This window comes from Propithecus coquereli, unplaced genomic scaffold (assembly GCF_000956105.1).
Source record: "Propithecus coquereli isolate 6110/MARCELLA unplaced genomic scaffold, Pcoq_1.0 Scaffold163, whole genome shotgun sequence".
NCBI classification, from domain to species: Eukaryota; Metazoa; Chordata; class Mammalia; order Primates; family Indriidae; genus Propithecus; species Propithecus coquereli.
In genome coordinates this window covers 1,418,871-1,431,435 of record NW_012140858.1, presented here as the reverse complement: position 1 = coordinate 1,431,435, position 12,565 = coordinate 1,418,871, and the positions used below count along the sequence as shown (strand labels likewise).

The window sequence follows — 12,565 nt, the reverse complement described above, 5'->3', positions numbered from 1 at the left end:
AGGGTAAACACTGCACTTGAAACACTGGTTACCCCAAAGAGGAGGGAATGGAGGAGATTAAAGGGAAGTTTTAAAGTTCTTTAAACATCTTTGCATTATTTCACTATTTATATGACATGACTGACAAAGATTGGGCTAGAGGTTGGGGGTGTATGATTGAATTAGTCCCAGTGTGGGGTGCCTGGGGCTTACTTAGGCCAGTGAAGAAGTCGAAAGATTGCTACTGAGAGCAGCGTTTATTGAATATTTACCATGCACTTGTACTAGTGGAAGCACTTGATATTTATTGACTCATTTCATTCTTTAAAAAGACATTGAAGTTCCATAATTTCTGGGGGTTAAGCACTGTTCTTATGCCCATCTTGCAGATGCGGTGAACTGAGGCAGGGAGAACAGAAGTAGCTCTCTCACAACTACACAAGGTAAGCAGGAGGCGCAGGCTTCCAACCTGAACAATCTGAAGCCAGAGACTGGCTTTGCGCACAGCCACTGCCTTAGACCGCGGGGGTGTGATGGTTGGGCGCCTCGGGACAGGCGTGCTCGCTCCCACCTGGGAGAGTCTGGGATGGATTCACAGAGGAGGCGACCCTGGAACTGGCTCGTGAAAGGTGAGTAGGTGCTCACCAGGCAGACCCGGCGCAGGCAGGCGGGGGTCAGCGCGCCGGCACCGCGGCGAAGGCGGGCACTGTGGCGCTGAGGCGGAGCCCGGCGACGGAAGCCAGCACGGCGGGCCACACTCGGGCTGGGCTGCCCAGGCCCCTGCCTTTGGCCCCTCCCAGCCTGCGCGGCCGAGGCTGCGGCTTGTTCTCCCCCAGGGCGTCTTCCCGCCAGGTTCCCAGTTACAGGACACTGATCGCAGGTACAGTATCACCCGGGCCGGGCTCCGATGGGGGCTTTTACTATCAGGAAAGTAACACACACACGCACACGCACACGCATTGTTCCAACTCTGATTTTCCCTCCTGTGACCCTCTCCGGGCCGAGGCCCCCACCCTTCCAGGAATAGCCCCGCCCTGGGGTGGCCCCACCCTCTCTTGGGACCCGAGATAAATCCAGGCCCCGGGCGCTCTGCCGCGCCTTCCCAGTGGTGCACCCTGCGGACTCCTTGTAAGTAGACACCCTGCTTTCCTTTCTTTTTCTCCGGATCGCAGACGGTGCAAAGTCTGGTTGCATTTCCGCAGCACTCCGTAGCTGCCTGCGCTGGGGAAAGGGCTGGCCGAGGAACTGGCGGGACTGCAGAACTGGGGCAAGGGTGGAAGAAAGAAGACCGGGCTGGGAATCCACAGACGGGCGGGCACGGTGGGGGCGGGCGTGCTGCGACCGGGACCGCACCAGGCCCCCTTCCTGAGGTCGCTGAGACTGTCCCAGGACCGCGCCTGCCGCTGGGGCCAGACCCTTTCCAGGGGTGGTTCTGAACCTGTGGCAAGTTCAGAATCCCCAGTGGTTGCCGTTTTGGGAAGAGGGACATGAATATGTGAAATCTAAAAAAGTTGAACTCATAGAAGTAGAGCGCAGAACGGTGGTTACTGGAGGCTGGGAGGGGCGGGGGAAGGCAATGAGGAGTTGTCGGTCAAAGAGCACACAGCCTCAGACGGGAGGAATATATTTTGAGATCTATTGCATACCAGGGTGACTATAGTCAATCATGTATATTTCAGAATAATTAACAGTAAATTTCAAATGCCTTACCATAAAAATAGTAGGTAAACTAAATGATAGATATATTCATTAGCTTGATTTAACCATTCCACATCGTATGCATCCATCAAAACATCCCATAGTACCCATAGCATACAATTATGATTTGTCCATTAAAAATAATATTAATGTAAAAAAAAAAAGGAAGCCGGGCTGCGGGTCGCATCGCCCCAACAGCTCCACTTGCAATGCGCAAGTGTCCCCTCCGGGCTAAGAGTGTCCCCTCTTCCCGGTACTGGTAGTGGGACAAAGTGAAATCTCCAGCCACTGCGGGCTTGTCTGTAGCGGATTCACTCGTGGGGAAGGAGCGGCTCCCACGTGATGCGGGGAGTTCGGTCCAAGCCTCGCGTCCTGACCCGAGAGCTCCGGGCAGCCTCAATCACCGCGTGGTTTTGTGAGGCGGCAAGTGTAAACTCAAATCCTTGGGCCAAGGGAAGCGCGCACCTGCAAACGGGGCGGAGTAGCGGCGCCACCCGGTGGTTTTCCGGTGTTCCTGACACTGTTTGCCTTAGAACGCGTGGCTCTATCCGTCTGAAAGAGGTGCACGGGCTTCCATTCGTTTCTTTGCGTTTGGTGCTTTTTCTTAGGATTAGCTTCATGTGAGGGGAGAAACTGGGAATATCTGCATGCCCGGTAGCTGTTCAGTGCTTTAGAGAAACTTTAGCCGGGTGGTGGTTGGGAAGAATTTCTGTGTCGATTTCCATTTTTTCCTTGCCTTGGAGGTGTCTTTAAAGCTCAGTTTCCTCATCTGTAAAATGGCAATGATAATAGCCTATCTTATAGGGAGGTTATGAGGATAAAATGAGGTAATATGTATGAAGCGCTTAGCGTGGTACCAGAAACAGTAAATACTAAATGAATGTGTTGATGTTATATGATAATGAGAATTATTATTACGGTTGTGCTGTCTGGGCTCAGTGCAATGGCTAGGGATCTGTAGGAATCCAGTCACTTCATTGCAGTTGACTACATGTTTACTGTGTTCTAGGAGCTTCAGGATGGTTCTTGCTAAAAGATGGACCCTGAAGAAGCACTTTGTAGGCAACCCTACTAAGAGTGACTTTGAGTTAAAGACAGCTGAGCTCCCACCCTTAAAAGATGGAGGTAAGTCACACTCAAAGATTTCAGAGTCAGAAGAGACTACATCAGTTAGCCTTTGCTGCATAACAAACTGCTGCAAAGTTTAATGACTTCAAACAAGCATTTATTAGTTCACCATTCTTTGGGTTGGCAGTTTGGGCTGAGTGAGGCTGAGTGGTTCTTCTTAGGTCTCATCTAGGCTAAATGATTAATTTACGATGGGCTTCACTCACATGGGTGGTTAGCATGCTTTCTGTTGAAGTGTATGCCTCAATTCTCCTCTATGCAGGCTTTCCAGCAGGCTAGTTTGAGCTCTGTTCTCAGAGCAGTCCCAAAGATCTAGAGCTGCAGAAGTTGGCAAGCTCCTTTTCAAGCCTTTACTTATATCATCTTTGCTAATATCCCATGATCAAAGCAAGTCACATAGCCAAGCCCAGATTGACCGGGGTGAGCCAGTGATGACAGTGGGGTAAGCACTGCTTAGTAGCTGTGTGCACAGCACGGACTGCGAGGGTGTTTATAAGGGTAGATAAGCTTTTGAGACAGGAGGATGCAATCAAGTAGCGCGGCAAAGTTATCAGTCCCATGTAAGTTGTAATGGCCACAACTTGGATTCCAAGTTCCAGAGAATGTGCACGTGAGGGTAACTCCAGAAAAGTGCATATTTTTTAATACTACCTGGGGCTGGTAATGAAATCCTATGTGAGCAGAGTTACATAATGGTACAAATATGGCCTTAGGCAAATTACTTAAGCTAAACTTAAATAAAATGAAAACAGTATTTGTTGAGAATATCAAATGAAGTGTGTAGCATGGAGTGCGTGCTGAATAAATAACATCATCATCATTATTGTTAAAATTATTAACTGCGCTGGGCCAAATGTGCAAACCCTTCTTGTCACTTCAATAGAATGTGCAGAGGAAAAAACAACTCTGATGCAGAAATATTATCTGTGACTATTTAGAATGCCAAAAACAACAAAGGCGTCAGGCCTTGAATTTCTAATTGCCTGTGGAATGCTTTATTTTGTAGAGGTCCTGCTTGAAGCTTTGTTCCTCACTGTGGATCCTTACATGAGGTATTATTTGTGTATTGGTCGCTATTTGGAAGTAGTTCCCCTTTTAAAATGTCCAGCTGATTCAAAACACTGTCACTGTCCCTCTGTTTCTCCCTGCATGGCATCAGTCATGGGATTCATGGATGCTCTTAGACCTTTTGCAGGCAAAGGTCTAAGAAGCCTGGGGAGGGATCACCTTGGTCCCTTTATTTTACAACCATCTCCTATCTGTTCTGCACAATTAGCCTTTCATTGCTTACCAGAATTGCTTCCAGAAAAGTATTAAAAGCATAAAGAAGCCCAACTCCAATTTGTCCATTTCTCTACTAGAAAATAATTTGGATAGAGGCAGATGCTAAGGCTAAAATCAGCTTTTCTTGCCTTCCATTGTCCTGTATCCTTTTAATTTAGGTAATCCGTAGTTGACTAAAACTTGTATACTTAGCAAACACCTCAGGGATGGGAGGGAATAAAAGGCCTTCCTGGGCCACTAAGTCCTCAGTAATTTTTTGCCTAGGTAAGTAATAGAGCCGTCATCCTTTTAAATATTTTTTTTCATAGCTGATTGATATTTAAATCTCAAGTGAAAAACTGAGTTTAAAAATGTTAATTACCGGCCAGGCGTGGTGGCTCACGCCAGTAATCCTAGCTCTCTGGGAGGCCGAGGCGGGCGGATTGTTTGAGCTCAGGAGTTCGAAACCAGCCTGAGCAAGAGCGAGACCCTGTCTCTATTAAAATTAGAAAGAAATTAATTGGACAGCTAAAAATATATAGAAAAAAAAATTAGCCGGGTATGGTGGCGCATGCCCGTAGTCCCAGCTACTCAGGAGGCTGAGGCAGGAGGATCGCTTGAGCCCAGGAGTTTGAGGTTGCTGTGAACTAGGATGATGCCACAGCACTCTAGCCCGTGAGCAACACAGTGAGACTCTGTCTCAAAAAAAAAAAAAAAGTCATTTGTAGAAGCTCATAGTTCATTGAATGTAGTGGCAAGACTCTCGTGTTAATTCATTAAAAATCCTGCCAGACTGATTCTCTGGGATCACAGAGCAGAAGTCCCTCTTAATAGCTGTCCTAGTGGTCCTGCCCTCGTCTTTCTGGGTTTCATTGCTGCGCATGCTTACCCAGCAGTTTTCTACTTGGCTTAAAACTCAAGCCAGTTTTTCCCAGATGCTCTTGTGTATTAAGAATGGATTTTTTTTTTTTCCAGACTAGCATCCAAAAGTTTGAATGAGGGTGACACAATGGTGGGGCAGCAAGTGGCCAGGTAATTATTTTCATTTGTCCCAATGTTTGGAAAATATGTCTCCTCTTCACTTCCTGCTGGGTATTCCCTCTGTCCATTGCTCCTCCAGTTTCTTCAGCTTGTGTGATTCACTCAGCGTTTGATCATGGAAGCAACCTGGGATATCCTGCCGCCTTCCTGACTAATTTGGAGGGCGGGAAGGATGGGAACTTGTTATCATTTCAGTCTCACTTTGCCATCCTTACTTTTAATTACGAAAAAAAAAAAAGGATTCATCTGGTGCATGATTATCCTAAAAATTCAAGGAAAACAAAAATTTTTATCTTGGAAACTGAAAATTCCCCCGTCACCTGAACCTTAAAAACAACTGTTGTTAATGTATTATTTCAACAATTGTTCAATACACATACTTTTTAATATATTTTCAAATAGGCTTATATGCCCTTCACAAATTGCTTTTTCTCACTTAATATGTTATGGATATCTTTTGTTGATAGTACATAAATATACCACCTACCTTTTAATAGCTGCACATTATTTCATTGTATTCTGCCATTTAACTACTACTACTGATAGCTGCTTCCAGTTTTTCCTACTATAAATGATTCTTAAAGGGACATGTATGTATCTATATGTGGGTGTCTGTGTATTCTTTGCCCACTGGGTGAGTATTGCTTTACATTAAATTCCCAGAAATATATGGCCGGGCACGGTGGCTCACTCCTGTAATCCTAGCACTCTGGGAGGATCGCTTGAGCTCAGGAGTTCGAGACCAGCCTGACCAAGAGTGAGACTCTGTCTCTACTAAAATTAGAAAAAATTAGCCTGGTATGGTGGTGCATGTCTGTAGTCCCTGCTACTTGGGAGGCTGAGGCAGGAGGATAGCTTGAGCCCAGGAGTTTGAGGTTGCTGTGAACTAGGCTGACACCACAGCACTCTAGCCTGGGCAACAGAGTGAGATTCTGTCTCAAAAGACCAAAAAAAAAAGAATAAACTTGTATCTTTATAATCTTTCTCTCCAAGCACAAGGTATGCCTCTCCATTTATCCATTTTGTCTTATCTCCCATTAATAGTTTTCTTCATATAGGTCTTATATATTTCTTACTAATAGTCAAAGAAACATACATGTATTTGTGTTTGCTTAATTGGTAACTTATATTTTTAAAAATATAATACCCAGTGTTGGAGATGATGTAATGATACACTCGAACATTGGCGGTGGAAGCAGAAGTTGGCACAGCCTTCTAGAAAGGAAGTTAGCAATATGCAGCAAGAGTTACATATGTTTTAATACTCTCTGGCCTAGTAATTCCTTTTATAGAATTATGATCAAAGGAAATAAATTCATATTTATGAATATTAATAAAAATATTATTTACATTAGGAAAAACACTGGAAATAACCTAATAATGGGGGAATAATTAAATTCATTACAGTTTTTGAAGGATTCTTACTAACGTGGAGAAAAGTATAAATTGTATAGACTGGTATAATGTTGGGAGAAAAATTAGTCACAAAACATAATCCAATTATTTCAATTATGTAAATACATGTAATATACATTTTTGAATATATCATTGATTGCCATAAAATGCACCAAAATATTAGCAGTTGTCTTTGTATTGTGGAATTAAAACTGATATTTTATATGTTTTAAGTTTTCTACAGTCAACATATGTCATGTAAATTTATGACTGCAGGAAGACAGTAAAGAATGTAAGAGTGGGAAGAGGTGAATGAAAGGGAATCTGTCATCAAGACTGAAAGGGGGTGGCTTAGAGAGGGAGGCACAAAGCCAGGAGGGATCAGTACCTGGAAACCAATAGGGGGGAGTTTTATGTCGAGTAGAGTAGGAAGGTAAAGTCAGATAGCGATGAAAGAATATCCATGGGATTTTGCAGTCAGGTGGTTGTTGTGACTTTAGTGGAGCCGAGGGGGTGGAAGGCAGGTTGCAGTGGGTATCAAGTGGTTTGGCTGTGAAAGGAAGAGGAAAGAGGGGAGAGGATGGGACCATGAGATGGCAGAGTTGAGCTTGCTTATATGCTGAGTGGAAGGGACAGTAGAGAGGAAAATGTTAAAGATTCAGGAGCAGGAGGGCTAGGGCATGAATAGAGGGAGGCCCTAAAGATGAGAAGAGGCTGGTGTCCAGGGCACCTTGAGCCAGAGGAAGGAGGCCTCTTGCTTGAAATGAAGAGAAGTGGGTGAGGACAGGGACAGATGCTGGGCCAGGTGGGAGCGTTCGTCTCTGATGGCCCCTTTGCCAAGGGCTAAGAATGAAGATGGAGAGATGTGGTGGGGTGTCCATCGTGGAATGTCAGCCTCAGTGCCCTTTATCAACACTAGCCACATAGTGTCCCGACTCGCTTGAAAGGGAAGAGGTGTCACATGCCCTAATGTGCTTTATCTTTCAGAGTTATGGAAAGTAAAAACTCAGCCTTACCAAAAGGAACTATCGTAATGGCTTTTTCGGGCTGGACAACACACTCCATTTCTGATGGGAAAGATCTGGAAAAGCTGCTGACAGAGTGGCCAGATACTCTACCACTGTCCGTGGCTCTGGGGACAGTTGGCATGACAGGGTGAGTTTCATGAGTATATTTCATTTGTTTGAATACCTTGACACTCTGGTTTTCCAAAATGGTTTGTCTAGAACTTGGTCAACAAAAAGAGATTTGAGGCATTGTAGGCTCAGGGGCTGATTAGAGAAGATGGTATAAGATGGTAGGAATGAAAAGGGAAGAAGATCAACCTAAGTGCCCACCAGTGGATGACTGGATAAACAAAATGTGGTATTTATAGACAATAAATACTATTCAGCCTTTAAAAAGAAGGAAATCCTGTCATTTGCAACAACGTGGATGAGCTTGGAGGACATTATGTTAAGTGAGACAAATACTGCGTGATTTTACTTGTGTGGAATCTAAAAAAGTTAAACTCGTAGAAGTAGAGAGTAGAGTGATGGTTCTGTGGCTGTGGGCCGCAGGGGTTGGGGAGATGTTGGTTAAAGGATACAAAATTTCAGTTAGATAAGAGGAATAAGTTCAAGAGATCTATTGTACAACATGGTAACTATACTTAATAACAATATATTGTATACTTGAAAATTGCTAAGAGAGTAGATTTTAAGTATTCTCACCACAAAAACGATAACTGTGTGAGATAATGCATATATTAATTAGCTCGATTAGCCATTGCACAATGTAGACGTATTTCAAAACAACATCTTGTACACTATATATATATATGTATATATATATATATACATACACACACACACGGCACAATTTTTATTTGTGAATTAAAAATAAATAAGTAAATAAATAAAAAGAAGGGAACAAAGATGGGCTACAGTTAGCTTTGGGACTGAAGGAAAGAGGAGGAAAATCAGGTCAGAGACCTTCAGGTACAAAGAAGAAACATGGGCATGATCCCTCCCAAGGAGCTGGCACATAGTGACACGAGGGAACCAGCTCCCCATGTCCCTGGGAGGCTCCTGGCTCCACTCATCACCTTCACTCCAGAGTTTAAAAAGGGAAAGAGAGTTCAATCATCCTCGGCCTTTCTGTACTCTCTTCTTCCTCACCTTTCCCTGTATACATTTGAGTTTCCTAAAGTGTAAGGGGATCTGAAATTTAAATAATTGCGATGAACCGCAAGTATGGTTGTACAGTCACTCAACTTGGTACGGATATAAAATACTCAAGCTTCTCGTGAACTTATCGCTCTGACTCCTGATCAGTTCACCCTGTGTTCCCTCTCCAGATCCCAAATGAATTTTAGATCCCAAGCTTCTTTTTATGCCCTGGATAAGCAAGGTCATTGCCTTTGGGGTCCTTAAAACTTTCCTAGCATGGAATTCATTTATTTCTTTTCCCTAAGTTATGGTTTTCTTCTCTCCTTTCCTTCTTCCAATCCTCCCTCCTTTTTCCTCTTTTACACTTTGAAGGACTTCTAAAGAATGACATGGAAAATATATATACCCCCCCAAATGATCAGCCTCTAACAAAAACACCTCCCATACATCCCAAGTTCATATGCCACTCAGAATTTGCACTTCTCAGAATTGCCACTGCCAAGGATATCACTGCAAAATTAGAGGATGCTTAATACCTTGTTCTGTTCAATGAGTGCACACTAACCAGAATTACAGCACTTCCTGGTCTTTCCCGCAAGCCCTGTACCCTCTACTGGTGAGAGCTCTTCTCTCCCTTCGTTATCCCACCCATCCTTCCCCATGGATTGTGAGCAAGGTGTAGGAGAATAGAGGTGGAGGTAGATATGAGAAAACCTTGGAGCAAGTCTCCTGTGATTTAGTTAGGGAGAAAGTAACTTGTACAATATGAGGTGATCTTGACTCTTGAAAGAGAAGAAAATTTATTCGTTAGTGTGTATTTCTTAATCATCTGTTCCAAGCCCCTAAGGAATATACTTTTACTCCAAACCACCTTATACCAGTGGTTCTCAGTGACTCAGGGGGAGCAGTTATGCATGTTTGTTTCTAAGCAACCCATCACCTATTCTTTGAGACTTCCTGTCATTATGAGTGACTGACCAATGGGAGGGGTCAACTTTCAAGAATGCTCAGACTTCTGCTATACTATAAAAGAACTTGGAAATCTAAGGTGTCTTTCGCTTGTCCAGACTCCACAGATTTAACATTCCCTCAAAGTCTTGCATCATTTCCTTCAATTAAGTTGGAAGAGCTCATGTGTTTTGCTCTCCAAGCTGTTGATTCTATTAAATCCCTTAGTCCAAAGTGCGCTTTTAATTTTCTCCCTAGAATTTCTTTACTGTTGGCTTCTTTGTCTTATCTCCATTTTATTTTAAAAGGAGGTGATGTTCAAGAAAGGCCTTGTGTATCTTGGGTTGATATGTCTAATTGAAAGCTGACTCTGGAAATACCTAGAAGGTGGATTGGGGCAGGGGGATGCTGGTTGTCGTGGATGGAATGACACAATCAGAAAATGTACCCTTGGCTTCTCTTTTGGTGTTAGGCTAGCTTGCCCAGAAAACTCTGGTATCAGCATTCATCAAGGTGGTGGTTCCCAGTTGCCAGCATTCGTAAGAATCACCTGGAGTCTTATTAAAATTAGCATTGGCATAGTGATATCCCAATATTTCTGAATCAGTGGGCCTGAGAATCTAAATTTTTTTTATTTTTATTTTTTTGAGACTGGGTCTCACTCTGTTACCCAGGCTGGAGCACAGTGGCATGATCACAGCCTACTGTAGCCTTGAACTCCTGGGCTCAAGTGATCCTTCTGCCTCAGCCTCCCAGGTAGCTGGAACTACAGGCGTGCGCCACCACACCTGGCTAATTTTTAAATTTTTTGTAGAGATGGGATGTCGATATATTGCCCAGGCTGGTCTTGAACTCCTGGCCTCACTCGATCCTCCTGCCTCGACCTTCCAAAGTGCTGGGATAACAGGTGTGAGCTACCGTGCCCAGCCAGAATCTAAATTTTTAACAAATATTCAGGCGATTCCGATGCAGGTAGTGTCTAATGCGTCTGTTGAAAAACACTATGTTGAGGGAATATTAGACATTTGGATCCTCAGGAAAAGTGCTGCCTGTGCCTGTTACTGCCTTCCCTTCAATGCCCACTTCTCATGGGCCCCAAATATAGTCAGAGGCTAAATAAGCTAAAGTTATGCCAACACATAGTTTCTGCTTTATACAGAAATAACTTTACATGAATTTGTCTGCAGTTTTACAAATGGCTTAACAACCACCATAATGGGTATGGATTTTATTGGTTCAGACTCAGGGACACCAAAATATCACTTAAAATTTTCTGCTACTGAACCTCATTTCTATCTTAAGCCCTCATTTTGGCAGTAAAAAAAAAAAAAAAACCTCACATCATTTCAGGTTTAAAATTCAGGATTTCCTTTTTCTTCTCCCTAGGGTTGATGCAAAGCCCCAAAGGCTAATACAAGTTTAGTGCCAGTAGAGAGGGGACAGCAACTTCTTGATCTTGATCTGTACTAGTTTTTTTTTTTTTTTTTTTTTGTCTTTTACCTGGACCCATGGCTCTGGGCTGCTGAGAAGGCCTTCAAGGTGTACATAAATGAGTTATAGGGGAAAGAAACAATCTATTCACATATGCTTAATTTTCTTCCCTTAGCCTAACTGCCTACTTTGGCCTACTTGACATCTGCGGTGTGAAGGGTGGAGAAACAGTGATGGTTAATGCAGCAGCAGGAGCAGTGGGCTCGGTCGTGGGGCAGATAGCGAAGCTCAAGGTAAGCGTCTCCCTCTAGTAACAACCGTTTATTTAAAGACTCACGGTCTGCATTGGGAATGCAACAGTGAGCCCAGCAGAGCTTCTTTGGCCTCAGGGAGTATATAATCTAGTGGTTCTTGTTCAGAAATTGGAGATTACGAAATGGGGGAATGGGAAAAACAGCAAAGATAAGCTAAACATTCTTATTTGATAACATTGTAAGTATCAAGTCAGGGATGGCTTCCATCTAGAGTAGTGAGTTTGCAAGCATTAACTAGTTTCATATTTTTTACTGAATGTTGTCTGGCTGCAGCTTAATCTTCATGATCATCCCCAGCAATAGAAGGAGAGATTAGAGATCGGCCAACCAAGAGTCATTGCCCATGTGGCACCATTGCAAAGGCTGTTGCCCTAAAAAGAAATGGGCGTTCATCTCAAAGCAGTGGGGCCAGAGCTTGGAACTAACTCCTGGGAAGTAGTCAGGGCACAGAAATGTTGGTTCCTGTTTGGGCAGGTATCTGCTCGGGGGATCCAATCTGATGGTGGGTATACAAGGCAGCAGGCAACTGAGACATAGTCAGGATTTGTTACTAATATTACATAATGGGAATGTTGCAAAGTGCTCTGGCTTGTCTGATCCTTTGCCAAAGGATGGGATGCATGATTCAGAACCTAGTTCCTAAGGGGACGAGTTAGGTAGAAGAATATAGTATCACCAACAGCCAAGGGCTCAAGCTGGTCTCCAGTGCTAATAGGAGCTTAGAATATATACATATGCAGGCTACCATAGAGCTTGCAGAAATAATTTATTTAAATAAGTTAATAGGAATTGATGTTGAATTTTATCAAACACCATTGTAGCATTTATCAGGTTAACTTTTCAGTTAATGAATTATATTAGTTTTCCAACGTCAAGCCATTCTAACATTTCTAGAGTAAGATTTACTTACATATGGTATATTATGGATTTATACCTTCGTAATTGATTTCATAACATTTTAAACAGAATTTTTATGTGTATATTCATAGGTGAGTTTGGTTTAAAGTTTTGTTTTTGTTCTGAAATTTAGCTAGAGTTGGGTTATGCTTAACTTACAAAATAAATTAGGGATATTTCCAATACTCAAATTTCAAATGTTTTATTAAAGCTATGAGGGATGTTTTTCTCCAAAATTTGATAGGACTTGCCTTAAACCTATTCTTTTATTATTTATTTATTTTTTTAGAGATGAGGTTTTTCTATGTTGCCCAGGCTGGC

General features: G+C 43.1%; 1 protein-coding gene across 1 annotated transcript in view; it reads left to right on the top strand.

Annotated features, from left to right (window-relative positions):
- The first annotated feature begins 919 nt into the window (after positions 1-919).
- The window catches only part of PTGR1 (prostaglandin reductase 1), a 29,460-nt gene continuing 17,814 nt past the window's right edge, over positions 920-12,565 (top strand). The window contains 6 exon segments of the mRNA XM_012641142.1: positions 920-1,107; positions 2,687-2,802; positions 3,812-3,857; positions 5,044-5,100; positions 7,492-7,659; positions 11,209-11,326. Coding sequence (XP_012496596.1) covers positions 2,697-2,802; positions 3,812-3,857; positions 5,044-5,100; positions 7,492-7,659; positions 11,209-11,326 — 495 coding nt within the window. The 5' untranslated portion in view covers positions 920-1,107; positions 2,687-2,696.